Source organism: Limanda limanda, chromosome 13 (assembly GCF_963576545.1).
Source record: "Limanda limanda chromosome 13, fLimLim1.1, whole genome shotgun sequence".
Lineage (NCBI taxonomy): Eukaryota > Metazoa > Chordata > Actinopteri > Pleuronectiformes > Pleuronectidae > Limanda > Limanda limanda.
The window spans coordinates 20,762,958-20,783,727 of record NC_083648.1 but is presented as its reverse complement, the minus strand read 5'-3'; the positions used below and the strand labels follow the sequence as shown (position 1 = coordinate 20,783,727).

At 43.3% G+C, this 20,770-nt stretch overlaps 1 protein-coding gene across 1 annotated transcript; it reads right to left on the bottom strand.

Moving 5' to 3' along the window:
* Positions 1 to 14,261: 14,261 nt before the first annotated feature.
* Positions 14,262 to 20,685, bottom strand: psmb5 (proteasome 20S subunit beta 5). Its single transcript, XM_061083910.1, has 3 exons — positions 20,449 to 20,685; positions 18,255 to 18,561; positions 14,262 to 14,903 (listed from the first exon to the last, which is right to left on the bottom strand). Exons 1-3 carry the CDS (start codon positions 20,671 to 20,673, stop codon positions 14,611 to 14,613), a joined length of 825 nt encoding a protein of 274 aa, XP_060939893.1. The 5' UTR covers positions 20,674 to 20,685; the 3' UTR covers positions 14,262 to 14,610.
* Between the last annotated feature and the right edge of the window lie 85 nt (positions 20,686 to 20,770).

Genomic DNA, 20,770 nt, shown 5'->3' with positions numbered 1-20,770 from the left:
TGATCTACAGCGTCCTGCCATAGTTTACAGATCAAGTTTTAATTGTGCAGCTCACATTGGCTTGTGAAGTTCACCAGTAGGAGCTATCACAATAAAGTTTGCTTGCATATATATTATTATCATAGCCCTGGGTCTTCATACATTTCATTACTCTCACTCAAATATACCCTGCTTGTGCTTAGATTTCCTGCGCTGCAGCTCCAGGGGGACATTTTCAATTGAAATCAATACACATGGCATTCTATTGGCCGAGGAATTTCGACAGACTTGTTGCACAACAAATCCAAGCGCAGAGAAAAAACATCAGAGAGCAGAGTAAAAATCAGAGAGTAGAAATTTCACATGCGTACAGAAGCAGCATGAGTGTGAGAAGAGCTGAAGCTGGAGCGTAGGAAAACTAAGCACAAGCAGGTTATATCTGAGTGAGAGCGCAGGGTTTTGAGTGAGAGCAGGACAAAATCTGAACATGAACTCAAAAAGTCCTGCTCTCAAACTGAAACATCAGGCTCTTGAATAAAGATAGTTAGAAACACATACTAGTTACAAGCAAAATGGGATTTAAGTCACAAAAAGAGAGATTTGTACAAACTCCTTCCAGATTTCTGTACATGTAAAACAGACAATCAGAATCGTGTTTCATTGCCAAGCAAGTTTAGACATTCAAGGAATTTGCTGTGGTGTATTTGTGCCAGTATAAATATAGAAAATAGAAAAATAGGAAACTTTAATATGAAATTTAAAAAATGACTATAAGCAAAAGAAAAAATACTTTATCTTAGAGGGATTGTGCAAAATGTACAGTTATTGTTGTTTGTAAGGTGTCAAAGTGTCACAGTAGCAGGCAGGGACATCAGTGCAGCTCAGGTAAATGGTCCTAGGCCTTATTGATGAGGCCAGCAGCAGCCGGCCTCATCGGCTTGGTCACGCTGCCTTGTATCAGACAGGAAGTCGGTGATCCACCTGCAGATGGAGTCAGGCACGCTCAGCTGGGAGAGCTTGTCCTGGAGCAGATTAGGGATTATGGTGCTGAATGCAGAGCTGAGGTCCATAAACAGTGTCCTGGCATAGGTTCCTGGGGAGTCCAGGTGCTGGAGGATGAATTGGGCATGCCCTAAAAATGGCAGCTAAATATCAGTTACCAAATGAATAAGCCCAATAAGCGTGCTCACAATGTTCTTCTCTGGTATTTGACAGATCGTTGATGAAGACCTTATCGCCACCTACTGGTCCAACATGCTTGTTTGCGTGTTTGTTTTGTGTTCTCATCCGGACAGAGGTCATTTGTAAATCGAAGGTCACTGGATGGAGATTCTCTTAAAACAAAAACCTGCAGCAGCGTTGACAAGGCCTGAATGAGACCCAGTTTACTCATATGAGAAAAATATCAAATGTTGCCACGATTACAGAAATGAACAAGTGCTGAAATACTGTAACTGCTGAAGTCCTCATTTCACAAAGGAGAACTCCATGAAATGATGCACTTGTTCAGCAAAATCGACATGAGAGATGTCATTAGTGAGGGGTCATTTAATGGAATTCTCTCTTATCTGCTGCTTCGCTGCGGGGAGGTTTTTTTTTTTCTTCTGTCCAACTGATCTACTTTAGCAAACCAAAAGATCCATTCAAGATATTGCACTATTCCTTATGGGACAGTTCTTACATATTTTGTTCATTCGCCGAAATAACATCCAGTTCCTAAGTCCCCAATTCTCTTTATAACTGTGAATAAACCATGCAACAAGCATATTGTTTTCATAAGAAAAACTCTACTTATAAATAGAGAGGTCTAACTCTTTCAAAATATGTTTTTATTGTTGTTATTATTATCCTATTTCTTTTGCTCACAGTGGAAGCTCTGCATTGTTGATTTCATATTGAAGATATGTTGGTGGAGAAGAAGAGGAAATGTAGCAATGTCACTTCCAGTCTATTCTCACTGCTTTTGAAGATGCAAATTCTCACTGCTCTTATGATGCATTCTGGGGATTTATTTCAGGTCCACAAGGGCAATTTTGGCGAGCCAATCCCAGCTGACATTGAGCAAGAGGCTCTATTCGGGTAGCCAGCATCTCGCACGGCCATATAAAGAAAAAATCAACCACTCACACAACATTCTCACCTTTGGGCAATTTACAGTCTCCAGTTAACCTAAGCTGCATGTTTTTTTACAGTGGGAGAAAGGTGAAGTACCTAGAGAAAACCCACGCATGTATGCAAACTCCACAGAAAGACTCCAGTTGGCCATCTGGTTTGAACTAAGAACCATCTTACTCTGAGTCACCCGCATGCTAAACATTTTAATTCAAAAATAATTAATGTGACCTCTGATGTAATCACTATAAGCAATAATTACACACTAGCTTTTTCGCGACAGTCGAAAAGCTAACAAATCTTCTTGTGTCAGTAGCCTCTGAACTTGAAGAGGCTACTGACACAACTTGAATTTTCTATGTCTTCAGGAGCTGTAGCCTTCACATCACTGGCTGTAGCGCCTAATGATTTTTAGTTTGATCATGTGTCCGGGTGTCTGTGGCTTCTTCAGCCTGCTTTGGATAAAACCAGGAAAATAGTGGTATTTATGCGGCACTGAGCTTGATAAATTTACAGCTTGTCAGACCACAGACAGCAGTTAGGTCGGAGAAGCGATAAACGCAGCCGGAGCGCAGAGCCTTCGTTTGTCGAAACCTCCCTACAATAATGGCCCCATAGATAACACAGCTGTGCTGAGCCCAATAAACCCGGCCGTGCCCAGCTGAACATCCTGCAAGACGGGTGGAGAGACTGACAAATGTGAATACAGTTCAAAGGCTCCGACCAGAAGTACGACCAACAAATATGCGTTAAGAAGGGAAATTTTAAATCCAGAGACTAATGAATGGAGTTTGGTGTGACCGCCCTTGAAGCAAAATACTAGAGTTTTCACCAAATACATATTTGAAGATATTTTCTTTACACATTTCCGAATCCATCTTCAAAAACATATTTGAAGTTATTTTCTTTACACATTTTCAAATCCAATTACACACACATGGATTCTGAATACATATTTGAAGATTTCTTTTTACACATTCATAAATCTGATTACAGACCGATTGAGACTCACAATTGTCAATAGTTCTACTACAATAATGGCTCCATACCTGTGCTGACTTTACATGTTGATGGTGGACAGCATCACTGGTCAGAGGTTCTTTGGACACGTGCACTGCTTAGGGTTTGCTTTGTGTATGTTTGATCCGCTTCGAAGTTTATGAGACACGTATTTAAACAGCGACAGAGACGAACAGACATCCCACACGCACTCCTGCGGACAGAGCAAAAGTTCTTCCCACAGTTTGTGACGCAGCGCAATGTTTTAATAGTCTTTTCTTTTTATTTATTAATTGAAGGCTACAAAGCCACTGATATAAAGGAGTGTGTGTTGGAGTAAATGGGATTTATTGTTTAGTTTTTGCTGTGGTATCGAATCGGGTATCGAGCATCGTGGAAATTTCATGGTATCTGTATCGACTACAACATTTTTGGTATTGTGACAACCCCACAATCTAGACATTCCAACACTAAATGATTTAGTATCAAATAAGTAAAATAACAGACAAAATATCTACTTAAACATGGTCGGTGGCAGGTTTTAGGGCTTATGATGCAGTCCATTAAACCTCAACGTCACACAGGAATAACCCCAGTTGATAGTGTTCCAGTTGCACAAGAACAATGTTTACCAGTTCATAACAACGCAATACGTTGCATTTCTCTTATACCAACACCTTGGTAACACGTCCAAACTTAGTAATTGGACTTAAGTGATTGTCTTTGGATATAAGGAAAAATTACTACTAGTCAGGAACCAGGCTAAAACTCAAGGCTGAATATTTTTGTATTTCACTGCCTTTTGTTAAATCATATAATCACTCTTTTTTTCTATCTAAATGTTTTTGTATAGTCTTATGTTCCTTTTACACCTTGTCTTGATGCCTTTCGTGCTTTAAGTAATCTTGTTTGCCCGGCCTTGACTCTGTGGGCAGTTCACCTATTGAACTGTACAATGGACCACTTTACCTCTTCTACGCATACAGTATTTTCACTGGGACTGTTTCTTCAGTGAAAACTGTTCCAAAGCGAGCTTTTCAGGGTAAGGTTAACAGTGAGTAATTCAATATAACTGGAAGGAACCATTTTCTTATTGCTTCAAGTTGCACAACCAACATTTTATTCATCTTTATTAGGGTTGGTTTGCAGAATAAGATTCAACAGGGGATTTCTCAAAATGTAAATCAGAAAAACTTCTGCATCTGCTTCCATAGCTACCACTAGGATTAAGTTAGTAGAGATTTTTGGTTTTGCGCTGAACCCGTAAAAGTACATGACATTAAATTGAATCATTTATAACCAAAATCAACTCTTGCTTTTCCATCTTAATCTTCAAACTCCCTGACCCATGTCTTCAGAAATTCACTCTGTGCAGACAAGCATTGTTCAAATTTAAATTCTTGCTTTGAAAACCAAACTGCTGAAATATACAGAATTTGACAGGCTTGACTTTTGAAGAATTGTGTTTAATATGACGCACAAGACCTTTTTAATAATTCCATTTGATTGAACATTGCATAACCACTTGGAGTCTTGGTGTTTGAATACTTAACTCAGTTTGAACAAGCCAACACTGAATATACTGTATATGATAGGGTCAGGAAGTGAGGAGGATTATTTTTTCTACAATGAATTCATACATCAGTGTATGAATACAAGTATGGGAAAGTACTACTGCAAATGCGGAAAAACACTAACTTTAACTTTACAGCATAGACTGCAAGATAGATTATATGACAGCTTCAAAAAGTGAAGCCAATGCTTCTCTATCGCCACCTGCTGCCTGGCTGCAGTATAGGTCACAATTTTGACCTCCTCCGTGCTAATGGATGGGGCATCTTAAAAGTAGTTTTCTAAAAGATAGTTCCTGCATTTTATCAAAATGATGTAGGTTCAGGTATTCATATTTCAATAAGTATGGTATTAATTAGCTATTTAAAGCTATAAAAACAGTTTTCAATATCAGCTGAGATTAACTCATGATGAATTTGTCCAGCATGTGGATCAGCAGGATCTCGCAACCTCAGCTCCCTCCCATGACAACTACGGTACAGACTCTGGCTTCAAATACAACAGTGCTGGTATCCAGTATATTTTGCCTTTTCTGAATAGCTGGAGGAGAGGGACACATCGTGCATCTTTGTATACAGTCATTGCTCCAGAGGGAGGTTCACAATTGTGAGTCAGCACTGAGGCTGAAGACAATAAGTTTAAAACAACAAAAATCTGAGGGTGTGGGTTTTGAGGAAAGTGAGCCCACCAGGTCTCTGCAGTCCGCCTCTCATCGGTCCTCATTAGCTGTGACAAGCAGAACATGCTCACACACAAACCAGACCATCTGCGGTAGAGTTGAGGGTAATGTAGGCCCCGGGAAGTGGAATGGACATATGGAATAAAACATTTCCGCTGAATTGGTTTTGATACTTGATTACCTCCGCCAAGGAGCATTTGTTATTTAGCAGGACCACGCGAAAAACTGCTGCAATTACGTATGTATCCAGGAATTCTTCTCACTGTCTTTGCAGCATTTCCCACAGAATTTATTAAATCTATGTTGGTAGCGGGGGTGTATTTGCCCCCACACATGAAGGTCGCTCTCACGCTTAACGGATTGTGAGTAAAAGGGAAAACAGACTAAAGAGTAAAAGAGAGAGAGGACTTCATCTGAGGTCCTGCATGGGTGATAAAAACTTTATGGACAATAACGCAAGCGAGCACACAGGTATACAATGTAGCAAAGGAGCAAGTGAAAGTATTATGTTATGTTATTATGAGAAGTATAATAAAGGTTTGGTTCATTATGAAACTGTGGTAGGACAAATTAGAGTTCCTTTGGCCACCACAGTGCAGATAATGAATGGGAACCACAGCTTTGACTGGGCATCAGCCTTGACGTGTGCATACTCAGAGCCCTTCTACTTTACAACTGTCACTCACAGGTCAAGACAATGTTTTAGGCGTGCCCTGCTAAATCAGAGAAGTGTCTTGAGGGGAGCTAAGAGGGCAACAGTGAATGTAAACAGGTGAAATTATCCTGTGAATAAAACATTGCTTCAAAGAAGAGGGGGAGGGGTTCACAGTTACCTCACAATATTGCTATATATTCGTGGGGAAGTATCGAGGGTGAGGGCACAGGGAGGAAATGGGACACGGCATCACAGTGAGCCTGCACCATTTGCATTTCAGCCAAATGCAGTGAGAGGTGTTGCAGGTAATTCTGAGGGAGTGAAACATGCGCCATTAGGGATGAATAAAAGAAGGTGGTATGGATTCAGGCAGTGTTCGATGCTGGCTCGAGCGATAGGTTCAAAGGGGAGGTGTTGTGTCTGAGATCTGAAATAGACTACTTAATGTGATGAACATGAGCAAAAATACCCATCCACTGTATTAAATACTCCCACATCCGCCTATACATGTCAGCCTGAGAACATATACTCCCCCCTGATTAGTCTTCACGCTCAGTGTTTGCATTAACCTCTAACATCTACATGTCCACCTGGAGAGTGCAATGCATCAGTCCATAAATCTCCCTGCGACCTATATGATGATCAATTTCTACTCAGCCTTCGAGAGGTCAGAAGGATGAGGAGAACGTGTCACACTGACATTGTGCCCACAGAGAAAGAGCCAGGCTGCTGAGGAAGGCCTTGGAGAGGCACCGGGGGAGAGAGTGCACCATTCAACTGAATCATAGGGGCCATCAGTGCAATGAGAGCAGATCGGTCCTGAGCAAAGAAAGGCAAGGAGGGGGAATATTGAGAAAGGGAAGAGGGGAATGGGTGAGATGGGGTGGGTTGTGGTGGGCTATAATGGTGAAAAGAGGAAGCGGGAGGAGAGGGTGGATGGCAGGAGGCGGTGGGGCGGTGGAAAGAGAAAATGGAAGGGAAGCAGATGCATGGTGGTGGGGCTGGGGGTGGGGGAAAGTTGCTGATAGAGGGATAGTTGGGAAACCAAGGGCTATGGTAAAAAATGATGAATAGGGGTAAATGCTTGAAGAGAGACAAATAAACAATTATTTTTCCTCTGATGAAAACATGAGAGACTGAATAACACAAAGATGCAACTGCTGGGCGCTCAAGACCCTGGCACTCCAACCCACACAAAGGGACAGGGAGAAGGATGACAAGATAGTGAAGGACACAAAGAAAGAGGCAGTTAACATAAGAAAGAACAATGGACCATATTTTTCTTTGTACCACAGGAGCGACATTGTTCAGTGTGAGAATGTCTCCAATGTTAAGATGTTGTTCATAGCAGGGTCCTGATATTTAATTAAACAGCCATTTCCATGATTTAGTCCATTAGCTTCTCATTCTCATAATGCCATCAATTCTGTCATTTCCACAGCAGTGACAAACTGGGCTATTGTTTGCGATCAGAGAAGCCGAACTTCTTAGAGGTCATTACTCATTTCTGGCATTTGTCTCGGCTCCAGAACAGAAAGTCATAAATTATTTCTCTCACACATAATCCCGGTGCCAAAGCTGCGTGTCAATCACTTTTCCGAGTCACTCCCAACCTCCTTTCGTGTCAGTTCTGTCACGTCCGGCCCAGGAGATCATCTATCAGCGGGCGATCGTCCGATTGGATGGGTACCCTCTGTTATTACCCTCACGTCCTGCCCCCTGGCGGGAATTGCAATTGTGTAGTAAGCGAAGAGCCAGAAAGCTGAGAGGGCTGAGCCTGGGTAACAAGCTCTGGGGTGGGTAATTAGTGCCTCCATTTCCCCTGCCGGTATCGTCAGGGGGAGGGAGGTGGCATTGATCCGAGCAGGATCACGCCGGAGGGGAGTGGACGACGGGCCGAGGTCACCGTGGGGGGGGATTGAGTCAATGTGCGGAACACAAAAACAAAAAGGCGCATGCAGGTGGTGGGGTGCAAGAGCAGGATGGATTGGTGGCAGAGTGGTCCCTCTAGAGATGGGTCTTCCGCTGGGGCCGGCCACTCTGTCAGAGAGCCTGCCGCTCTGAGTGACACTTCAAACCAACAAAGAGCAAACTCCAGTTCAGTACTCTTCTATCAGAATTGTAAAGCAGAGACCTCCGGAGGGAAAATAATGTGGAATCCAAAGCTGCGATTTACACAGTAGATGCTGTTCTCGTCAATGATTCATGTGAGAATGACAGTTTCTGCGTCCACACATTTCTCCCATTCAAAATTTCAATAGATAATGAAGCAGAAGCAGTGTATATGATATCAGCTTCCACACAAGGTCAGTCAGAAGAAAAAAAACATACCATGTAATGGTGCGTCACATAAACAAATGTAACTGCTCACATAACCAGAACTGAACTGCCACTATAACAGCAAGAAGCCGGCAAAAAGGGCCATTGATACTGTGAAACAAAAGGATCCGCGATTCACTTTTCTCTCCCCCGAGGGACTTAGTCACCACGTATTAAAGGACGCAGTGCAATATAAAGAAAAGCCAGAAGCCACATGGAGTAAGTGGAGTGACCATGGCAGCCACCATCGCTCTAACTGCCACATCTTTAGCTGTGGTCTCTCTGACCCTGTCTCTGTTTGCCTGGGAGGCAAGGCCTGGCACTGTGGACGATAAAACAAACAGACAAGCCCCATTTATACAGTCAGGTGTCATGACAAGGGATAAACAGCCCACTGCTTCAGGCCTCTAGTGGCACAGTCTGCACTAATAGTAGGGACTAACATCCTCCTCATCCTTACCATCACCCTCATGATCATCATCATCAAGCGTGCAATAGCAATGTTGGCAGAAGCTTCCTCTAAGTGCCTGCTGGGAAACGGACGAGTCCTGACTCACATCGGACACAACTCAAGGGCTGCACTGTTTACTTTACTGGGGCTGTGTTCATTCGTGTCACTGAATTAATCGAGTCGGAAAAAAGGAAAAAAAAAAAAGCAATTGCCAAAAACATTACTGGAGAAGGGGCGGAGGGCAAGGGAAAAAAAAGGACAGTCTCGAGTAGAAGCGAGGCGGCCATGGCCAGCACGCGGCAGGAATGACAAGAGTGTGGCTGTCAGCGTGAGGGATGAGAAACAGCACCTCCATAACCAGGCGCCGCAGCAGCTGCCTCCCGCGCCCGGCGAGGACGGGGATGCGCCGGGCCCACAGAGGCAATTATCTACATGCCAGCTTTGTTGTTTTTCACAACTGGCACGCATTTTAAGACTTGGGTGTACTGATTATATGACACCCGAAGAGCCTTCGGGGTGGACAAGAGGCAGTCTGCCGGGAGTCATTACCCAGGCCAGATAGACTTCTCATTTGTTTTTTCCCGTCGGGCTGAAGCATCAACAGTAATAAACAATGGATGCCGGATACTTAATCACCAAAAGACGTGCATGGGTTGGTTTTTTTTGTCCCTTTTCAAGATGTGATTACAAAGTTCCGAGCAGCCAATCAAGAGAAATAGCGCCTGATATGTGAGATTCATGTGAATCAGGAAAAATAATTGCCAGGGCACCTCTGTTCAGATGGGATCTGGTGTCTGGGGGGAGGGGGGGGGGGGATCACCTGACAGATGGCATCATGTGGGCACAGGGGTTATTTTCTCACAGTGTGAGAATCGTTGTGCTGGCACCTTTGAATCTCGCCAGCTGGTCTTTTTCATAGCGTTCCATCTAATTTACCCCCCCCCCTCCCCCCCGCCCCCTCCCAAAAGAAGAAAGCTATTTTCTTCTTCGCTCTTGTCATGTCTCCCATTAGTGTCGTCTTGTCCCGATTATAAAGCTTTGTGAAAGTATTCTGAAGGCCGCTGCTGATTATAACATCTACTCTAAAAATACCTGTTGACAACCTGTAATCTCAGCACCAGGCCGACCACTGTGTCCACCGCTCTGCCCGCAGTCTGCTGGTCCAACGCCAAGGTCTCTCTCTCTCTCTGTCTCTCTCAAACACACACACACACACATGCATACACACAAACAGTGTTTCCTCTCTACATGACTACACTACACAGGCCAAAAGGGCAGACAGGTACATTCATACAAACAACAACAGCTTTATAAACCTAAAGCTTTAAACAAAATAATTTCTACAAACGGGCTCTGCTTAGGAATTCAATCTGCTTCAAAAGAATTCTGTGTATTCTGAGCAGGTCTCCAGGTATAAAAGGTGTTTGCTAGTGGTGGGGAAAAAAAACGATTCTGTCCAGTATCGCGATATTTTGCGCCCGCGATACTATCGATACTGTAGCACAAAGTATTGCAATTTTTTTTATTTTTTTTTACAATTATATATGTAACAGCCCCTGGCTGGCAAAGCATGACGAGGAGAGTTTCAGAGTTTAAAAGATACCTAGTGTGTATGCGGAAAGGATGTTCTCCACTGCAGGAGATATAGTAACGGCCCAGAGGAGCACTTTAACATCTGAGCATGTTGACCAACTTTTTTTTCTGAACAAAAATGCCAATATTCCCAAATGAATTTAACATTCATCCAACTGGACTGGACTCTAGTAGTACACATTTGTTTATTTTTCTCAATTTGATTGAAGCTCTAGGTTACTCTTATTTATATGATTATTCTCAGGTTTATGTTACTCTATTATGTCTGCTTTATGTGACTGTATTGTATTTAAATAATTGTAAGATATGTGCTGGGAGCTCAGTGTTCATGTGAGAGGTGTCCTATTAAGAAAATAATTACAAAGGTCCTGTGTCCTGAATGTTCAAGGACAAAGTTTTTGCACTACCCTTTCTTAGTTTTTGCACTTCAGTTAATGTGTAGAAGACAATCTTGTTCACAGAATTAAATGTGACATTTGAAGTGAGGTGAGTAGTCTTATTTTCCTAATTTTTTGTAATGCCTTTGAATAATATGGGGGACATGAATCGCAATATATCGCAGAATCGAATCACAATACTTGCAGTATCGCAATATATCGCAGAATCGCAATACTATTGAATCGTAGCCCAAATATCGCAATACTATTGAATCGTTAAATTTTTGCCAATTCCCACCCCTAGTGTTTGCACAGCCTCACTAAAACGCCTGCTGTGATAAAGAGAAGCAACACATAATGACTCCTACACCTGATAAAGGTGCACACATTCAGACAGGCCCTCTTCAGGGCAGCCATGATGCTACACTGGCTTCATGCAAGACAAACTAATGAGCTAAATGCTAACACCAGCAAGCTAACAGGCTCAGAATGACCAGGATAGCATGTAGAGTTTAAGAAAGTATGATGTTAGCATGTCAACTGTCTCGGTTTGGCATGTTAGCATATTTGCTAAACTAGCGTAGAACACACACGGCCCCAACGAGCCCAAACAATCCTACATGTCTGTCTAAATCTGAAAAAGGAAAGGAAACCGTACACACAACTGTATAAACATGAATGTGTTGGATATTTTTACACTAAGATATAAGATAAGAAGCTAACCCTTGTAAGGACAAAATGTAACGGGTTCTTACCTGGTCCGAGTCAAATCCCTCAACCAACTTTCACAGGTGAAACCAGCAGAAGATCATCAGAGGAGTTCAGGGGATCCAGCAAAGTTCATGAATGTCTGTACCTGACTAAATGCTCATCCATTTTCTAGTTATTTCCAAAATAAGGACGCTGCCCTATTTATCCGGAAGCTTCAGTCTTCACTGTGGTGACGGAGGGGTGGAGCTGCGTAATCTAGGCCCCTCCCATAAATGCAGCCCTACCAATTATGAATCAGTCTCTGTTTCAATCATGGCGTCCGTATCATCAATTAACTCGTTATAAATCACTTAGTGAAAATGGCACTGTAGAGTTCATACCTCCACCAAAGTATATTTGAAGACCAATGTCGTCTGTATGAATATGAGAATGAAAGAACAAGGAAATGTTTGGACAATCTGAAGTGGTACATAGCTGTTAATATTGAGGTGATAGTAATTGTTGATTTTCAATCATGAATACTGACGTCTGTAAATACACACTTAAATATATTTCCCATATTATAACACTCATTCTTGCCAGAAGTGCCTTTTGAGTACTTAATGCTTTATGTACTAATTTCTAGTTGGCTACATTTCTAGTTGGCTACATCCACATTTTTGTTTGTATCTGCAACAACTTTTACAGACTCATAAATATCAGTCCGCTAAACTTGCTAGATTTTCCTCTTCAAGATCTGTGAATATTTCACTGAGAATCAACAAAAATCGTTAAACACACCCTATCTCATAACCCTATGTTAAAGAAAGTCAAAAACAATCACTGATATTGATCGAGTAGTTTTTGCGTAACTCTGCTGACAAACAAAGGTAGATAAAAACATAACCTCTTTGGCAGACTTAATACATCAGTGTGATAAGAACTACCTCAAATGACAGAAAACCTCTTCGGAAATAATGTTTTTTAAATGTACTTAGATTTTCACGTCCTATCTAACAACATGGACGGGCCATGGTTTATGACAGAAACCACAACCAGCCACCAGAGGAGGATTCAGAGCTATAAATTCTTCAATCTTTACATGAAGTCTGTGGTTTTAGCACATTTCACCATGCATGTCAAAACCCATGGTGTAGCTAGAGGGAAAGAATTATGAGACCTGGAATGGAGGATGTCCAAGCTGTGACCCTGAAGCATCTTCTGAAGAGAAAAAAATCCTTCCCAGCACGTCTCCACCACTGGTTGCTTTACAATTTCTCCCACAACTAAAGTGATAAGAACGAGATACGCATCATCTGTGCAGACAGAACAATTACTGTGCTCTGAAATTCTTCAGTCACTCTCTCTCATCCTCTGACCTCCCCACAAATTATGAGTCACCCTGCTCCATCCTTTGATCACAGCCTGAGCTTCAGCAGATATGGTTCAATCCTGTTTTCTGCATTCAAGGAATATGTCCGATTTAGACCCTTTCACCTCAAAATCGTTTCTGATGTCTTTATCAGCTGTTGTTGGTATATATTTTTTTTCAGTCAAATGCAAGCTGCCGGGGTTTTAACGGGAACACGGAGACAAGACCATATTTAAAATGTATTATAATTATTACTTAAGCCAGGTCTCCAGTTCAACGACTAACTAAAAGACAAACGATGCAAATCCATTTCCCAGCCAATGTCTAATCAGTACGTCTCTGGTTGAGGTACACATTTTAAGCAGGACACATCTGTCCCATGTTCACACATTTGTCGCTATGCTTCTGCTCAAATAGTAAGTTGAGCAATTATGGAGTAAAATTGCAGGCTCTAAAAGCAGCCTTTACTTTAATCAATACATGCCTTTCCTCCACTCTGGTTTAGTGACACTTTATATGTTGAATGTTTAATGGACGCAGCCTTTATCCACTATTCTGAAGATGTCAGACTGTCAATCCATCTGTAAAATAAATCCTTTCAACCCTTTAATCTCTGGAGGATGGTACGTGTTTTTTTTTTGTTTTAGTTCCTTTCAATTGTTTTATGCTTTTATCCACATCTGCTGCCTTTTAGCATAGGTATAGGGACATGTACAGACACTCTACCAGTATCTGCTTCTATTGATGCTCCATTTTCCCTCCCTTCATTTACCGGCATCACAGAGGAAACCCGCTCATTTCCATTTATCGAAATCCTATTTCTATTCCATCTGCTAACTAGTCACCTGTGAAACTAGTTTTTAACCATTGTTTGAAGGTGCGCTGGCTGCGGATTTCTACCCCATCCCCTTTATTAGTGTTTATTCCCGACCATAAAGCCCAGTGGAGGGGCGCAGACTGCCAGCGTGGGTCGTTACATTGTAAAGCACCGTGGCAGGGCGGCACACAACAGTGTGCATCGAGGAGCTAAGTGTGTCGGGAGGAATTAAAGAATAAATTTCTCCTTCCAATTAAAAGAGGAATTTGTGCGATGCGAGCAGAGGAAGGGAACATTATCAATGAGGGAAAGAAAACACACTGTTACAACTCAGGAGGCACAATTACTGAGGCTGGGGCTATGCAATTAAATAGTGCTATTTAGACAGTGCTCCTCTCAGCTAATAAACGCAGAACATATAGGAGACAAAACAGGCTTTGCATCTACCTCCGACTCCCAACAGCTGGCGGAACAGCTGACTGAAATGTAAACACCAACCGAGGCAAAGCGACTACATCAAAAGCAGGATGAGGCGTTGGGTACATGCATTTACATAAAGAGTAAATCCAGAGAAATACAGTGATTCCCCATCCTGTGACCTCAAGGTAGAGTCAGTGCTCATAATAACAAAACAAAAACAAGGCTCTTGGAAAAAGAACATCACAGGTTTTATTGAGAGATGTAGTTTCCCAGGGTAGGATCCAAATTAAATGTATGTAGGGCAAGCACAACACTACACCCACACTGAATTAAAGCATGTTTGAGTCATCGGCCACCTCTCAGCAGACCCTCAAATCATACTAGCCATGGAATGAGCTCACTGAAAGAATTAAAAATGTACAAAATAAAGCTTTGAGCTAGCAACAAGTCAAAACAGGTCGCAGAAGGGATACAAGTTGAAATCAATCCATGATGAGACCGTTTTATTCATGTGTTAACCCTACTGACATTTCAGAACATCTTTAACAGTAGACACGAGAATTATATAACCCTTCCTATTTCTGATTCTTCTGCTCTTGGTACTGATGGTGCAGCATGAGCACGTCTTCCTGGGAGACCCTGGTCCAGCCCTCGCTGTGGACGTGGTACAGGTTGACCTGCCCTCCGCTGTAGGCGTCGCGATACGTGGCCTGGTAAATGGCGCGGCGACCCAGCTCGCACGCCTCTTCCACGGACAGGTCTTGCCGGAGGCCGCTGTCGATCACGCCATAGGCGTACATGGAGCCCGAGCCCACGGCGAACAGGTCGCCACACACCCGGTTTCCCTCTGAGTCCACGTAGTACAGCCCTGAGGAGAAAGGACGAAAGCAGTTTCAGAGAGTGGCAATGTAAGGGGGAGGAAGGAAGGAAGAAATGGGTAAAGAGAGTTGTGCCGCTGCAGAGAGCATCCTTCGATCTCCTGACTGAGGTGTTGAGCTTTGCCAGGATAACTGAGATGAGTGGGTGGATCTAACATCGCCACTCTCGCACAAACAAACTTCGAAGCAAGTACACGCGCACACCGCCTCCTCAAGAGAGAGAATATGAACAGCTGCAACCTCTCCAAGTGAAGTAAGGCTGGCAGATCGGAACAGCTGCATCCTCTTCAACTAAAACAGAGCCGGCCACGGAACCTGCTGACGAGGCGTGGGCCACATCAGTGTCTGCCCAGGAGCGTAACTCCAGACCTCATTGATCCCTGTGGATACGCCAAAAATTAACTATCGACATGCAACCCCAGCTACGCAGGTAACCGCACCTCCACAGTAAGGGTGACAAAAATCTACAACGTGCTCACATCATGTGTACATTATACAAGTACACCCACACTCCACCCCCACACGTAATCCCATGTGCAGTGCCGCCCCACGATGCTCTGACGGACCTGTGAGGGACAGTTTGCTCTACACCACGCTTCATGGACACATGCAAGACATTTTGTTCCGCGCCGTGACACACTTGCTAGGCCTTATCCCAGAGTGACGTGGAATGGGTGACAAGCACCAGCCTGTGTGTGAGCTCGCCCACAGCCAGCCTGCAGATGGAAAAAAAAAAAAAGAAAAAGGAACGCCTGCGAAAAGGCCTGTTTTTCACAGTGCCTCACACAGCAAAAACCTGTGAGAATGATAATCGCGCCGGGGAACACATGCATACAAAATTGTCTACTATCCACTGCCATCGCTCATCTTGCACATTAAAAAACACTTCAAAAGGCCCTCAGATTGCTCATCCCGGCGTGCACAGATCCTCTGCTAAACTGGTGACGCTCTATTAGGGATGGAGAGCCACTTGCTTTTCTGGAAAAGAAGCGAAGCTCACCATCACTTTCAACTGGCAAATTGCAGCTTCCTCCGCCTGTCGTTAGCTTGCCATGGTAATCATCCAGTCCTTGCCTATGCACGGGGGTAATTTGCCATTCTGAGACCTGCCTGTTCCTCTTGAAAACTGGGGGACTCGTTAAAAATATAATAAGCAGGGGGAGAGAGAGTTGTAAAGGCAGCCTCTTGTGTGGAGTAGCTCGGTTGACGGAGGTGGAAGAGGACTCTTTAGGAGGTCCAAGTATAGAAGCGGAGCAGCAACCAAAGAACACATCCCACATCCATTCCTTTCCACACACACCGGGGCTTTTTGTCGAGCCCAATGTGATATCGCTTAACGGTCTCGGCGCCAAATGCAGACGCAAAAAATATGCAGGCTTCAATTCAAAAAAAGAGGAGGTGGGGGAGGGGGCGGGAAACTCATAAGGCTGATGCACTACTGATGCATAAGTGGGGGGGCACGCTCAATGACTGGAGGCGCGTTGGAACAGTGGCAGCCAAGACAGACTCCTTCCACTCCATCAATCCACAGACAGGTGCTTAAAGAGGCTTTTTTTCTTTTTAGAACAGCAGCCTGTGCAGCTGGCTCCACTGACAGCTTCCAGGGTTCAGTGAGGAGCAAAGCGACGGATGGGTGGCTAGCATCAAACAGGTCAGTGTCTGTCCGTCATCTGTCCCTCCCAGTAGAAATCACCACTGGATCAAGAGAGAATACAAAACAAAACAAAAAACAGAGGCTAAACAGAAAGGGGGGGGAGACACGCATCACTCCATCCTCTTGGGAGTGGCTGTAAAACCACATGGTCTCATATCATACATTCATTTACCATTTTATCATGAGGCCACATCCCATTTAATCCCATTCCTTTATTATGGAGACCTCACGTCCTTACAGGGAGCGGCACAGGGGGCTTCCCAGAACACAGCCGCTCCTCTCAGTCAATGTAAAGCTAATTCAAAGCTATCTAGCATCAACCGCTGCCTAATTACAAGTGTCACAACATTTTAAGTTATAACATGATATTGTCAAGCTCCTCAACATGGCTTTTATTTGATTTATTGTGCATGCAGTTTAAGACGCTCCATCAGGGGAATGAGCGTTCTTGACGTGATTGTAGTCGACTAATGAGCTTCCCGCCTAATCACGATTTACATGACATTTACCTCTCCTTTCAATCACTGGCATTGTGGGGGCCCCGGCTAAGCTCCCACACCTCTTGAGCTTATAAAAGGATCATTATTTCCCCAAATTGATTTCCCAGGATTTAACACGTGTCATTTACGTTTGTTGGCATACAGAGACGGCCGTCAGTGTTCACACAGGCCTCTCTGTTTTCCACACAAAGCAGGCATCGATCTCAGTAGCTGTACAGGCATTATGCAGGCGACCCAATTGTCCAGGGCTGAGACCCGACGTCCATCATCCCACCGTGCTGTTGCTGGCCCGCAGTCCCAGCCTCATCGATTTCCCATTACGGTGTCACTGTGGCAGCCTCTTTAAGCACACCTCCTGTGATGTACGGCCTCACGCTGCACGCCATCAGAAGCCACCGCTTTAAATAAGAGAGGCTGCACTACCACCTAGTGGATAAATCAGGGAACTACTAGTGTGGGTCCACTTCTATGTAACTGGAAATCCACAGGATTTGACAGGTCTATGCATAATATATAATTTATTTAAACGCTGTACAATTTATTTAAATTATTCATCAAATAAGTGCATTCTATAAGGAAAGAATTACTGTTGCTACATTGCAACAAAAACAGAGATGGAGCGATAAATACATAAATATTTAACATAAAAGAAAATCCAAAAAGTTTGATTGCAGAACAGGCCTGCAGCCAATGATTTCCACCGATGAATAAGCAGCAGTGATTTTAGGTGATAAACTTGTTCACTGTTTGTGAATGACCAGAACCACAAAATCTAAGGTTACATGTCACTCAAATTAAATTAAAAAGCAGAAAATCTTCATGTTGAGAAGCTGGAACTAGAAAATGTTATTAGTTGAAAAAATGCTGTAATGTTTAGTCAATTATTAAAACAGATTGATTAATCATTGCAGCTATGTTGTCTTATGTTCCAAATCCAATCCAGTATGTAACAACAAACCCTGAATAGATGCATTGTTAAGAAAAGGAAAAACAAAAGGGATCCTATTGAGTTTGAAAATAAGAATAACATTTATAAAGAAAGAATTAACAGCTGAATAGTCATCATCCTGTATAAGTTAATGTCCGAGGTAAGGCCTTATAGAAATCTCCATTAGGAACAATACACAAATACCTAGTACATACTGAAGAACTGTTGGTTGGATAAGCGTGTCAGCTGTTGCATTTACCTGGGCCTCTCTTGTCCCAGCCACACACCATGGTTCCCATGCTGAGTCCCATGCCCTTGTACTGGTACACCATGTTTGCCAGCAGCTTGGAGGCGGCTGCCACCGAGATGCGCTCCTTGTTGCGAAGCTCGTAAATGCGGCACTGGCGAGCAAGCAGACGTTCCCAGAAGCTACAGTCTGCGGCTCCCCCGGCCATGGTGCCCAGCAAGTACGGGTTGATCTCGATCACCTTCTTCACGGTTTGTGATGCGATGTAAGCGCCCGCCGTGGCCCGAGAATCCACCGCGACAATAACACCATGCTGGAACTGAGAGAGGAGAAAGCAGGAGAGGAAGACGTTAGTGGAGCTCATCACAGTAGGAGGGGAACACAATACAACTGAGAAGTTATTACCTGATCATGTCTTCCAAATAAGGAAGCACAGGTTTTTATTTTAACACCCTGGAGTCACTGAAAAATCAATGCAAGTCTGCATGACGCAATTACTGCCTCTGTTTGTTTCTCTTTATGAAAACAGATGTGTGGCTGCTGTACAACTGTCAGAAAGCAATATTAGGTTTATCTCTGTCAGAGCGATACTGGTTAGGAGGTGATACTTCTGTTAGACTTCTGTGAGACAGTACACTTCCCTCCAACACCTGTCTCTCTGTCAGTGGATTTTCAGTGGATTCAGCTCAGCAGTACGTTACTAAAGTGAAGACAACAGGTTTAGTGAGTCCGGGGGAGATGTCTGCAGGGGGAAATTGAACCAGCCTCCTTCCCACACAGGGATTAAGGGATAAGGTTTGCGTTATTTATCTTTTCCTTTCTTTAAATCAACAAATCCCCTGAAGAGAACAAAATGATAACCAAACACAGGAGCAGTGTCTACACAGCTCAGTGTGACAAACTGAGAGGAGAAAGCTGGACGGGCTGTTTTCATTATAAAGACAAGATGTGTCACCCAAAATTAATATTATGACTCTTTTGCATTTTCAACCCAATGCAGCACAAGTTAAATCAGGCCATTACACAATCTTGTCTGTGGCATAAATTCTATTGTTGGTTTTGGTGTTTTCCTTGGACTTCTTGAAAGTTGTAAAATAACAGTGTGCAGTTTAATCCAAATATATGTGCCATAGGTAATAGGTTTACCTTGAATTTTTCAGAAATCCAATTCTCTGTTTTGAAAGCATTTTTAATCTTCAGTGTCTTCTACTTTATTCAAGGAGCATGTCCACATTGTGTGTGCGTGTAACTAACTTCTGTATGTCACAGTTCAGATGACTGATTGGTTTCAGGGGTGTGAAAGCGTTAAGATCTTGAAATATATCAGTTTTTAAAGAAACTACACATTCAGTATTTCTCCATCAAAACGTCATGTCTGGTTCATCAAATACACTGAGAACTTGATGAGTACTCACACTTTACATCTACGTTATCTGGAATAATAATAAGGTGAATACGTTAACAAATAGCACATAACATAATACATTATAATTAGAAATCGTATTGGCTATTCTCCTAACATAGATGCGTAAAAAGCCTGCCAGGAAAAGTCATCCTTAAATATATGAACTTACATCTGACCTGCTCATGTGAAAAACATTACACAGCCTTATGAGGGTTTGATCCGAATGACAAATTTGATCAATAAAACATGTGTTTACATTTCTCAGTCTCCTGTCTCTACAGATATGATAAGCTTGACACCTTTGTACCATATATGAATTGTAGTCTCGCAAATTTGAGGGCATATTGTTCATCAGTGTGTTAACTTTGAGAAGCACAAGTCAACCTGGTGTGCAGACGTGTGTGCACCTGGACGTTGACTTAACTAACAGCTTGTTGGATCTCACTCATGCACTGAAAAGGAACTAAAGAAAGTGACAGAATCGCGACAGCCGCGGACTTGTTGCTCGTACAGATAAAGAGCTGCCATTGTTGTGAACCCCAAACAGTGATCACCTGCTGCACCGAGAATCAGAAACGTCAAATACAAACGTCACCATGTGAACATGTGAACATGTGAACATGTACCATGAGAAAGCCCTTTGTAGCCATGCTAGCATGCTAACCCTTCAGACGAGTCCCGTGTTAGCTCGAATGAAGCGTGACGTTTAAAGTGGGAATTATTTCAGATGTTTACAGTGACGACTCCTCGGTTCGACAGAGTCGTACACCACCAGCTACAGCTCGGTGCTCGGTCACTTACTTTAAATGCTAAGGTGGTGGTGCCATGCAGAAACTCTATTTTCCTCTCGACGTCATCGTCCTCCCCGGAGCACAGCGGGTTTCTGACGGAGAAACTCAGACTGTCTCCCTCCGGGGCCTCCAGACCCGGGCCGGTGAGTCCGGGTCCGGGTCCGAACGAGAAAGACTGACCATGGTCAAAAGAAAAATCCGCACAATCACCGTTCAACACACTAGCGAGAGCCATCTTTGAAAGTGTCTGGTGAGCAGGCAGCTTCCGCTGTGTGATGATAGGAGGATTTATCGAGTCATGGTGTCAAAGATCATAGCGCCCCCTGTAGCCG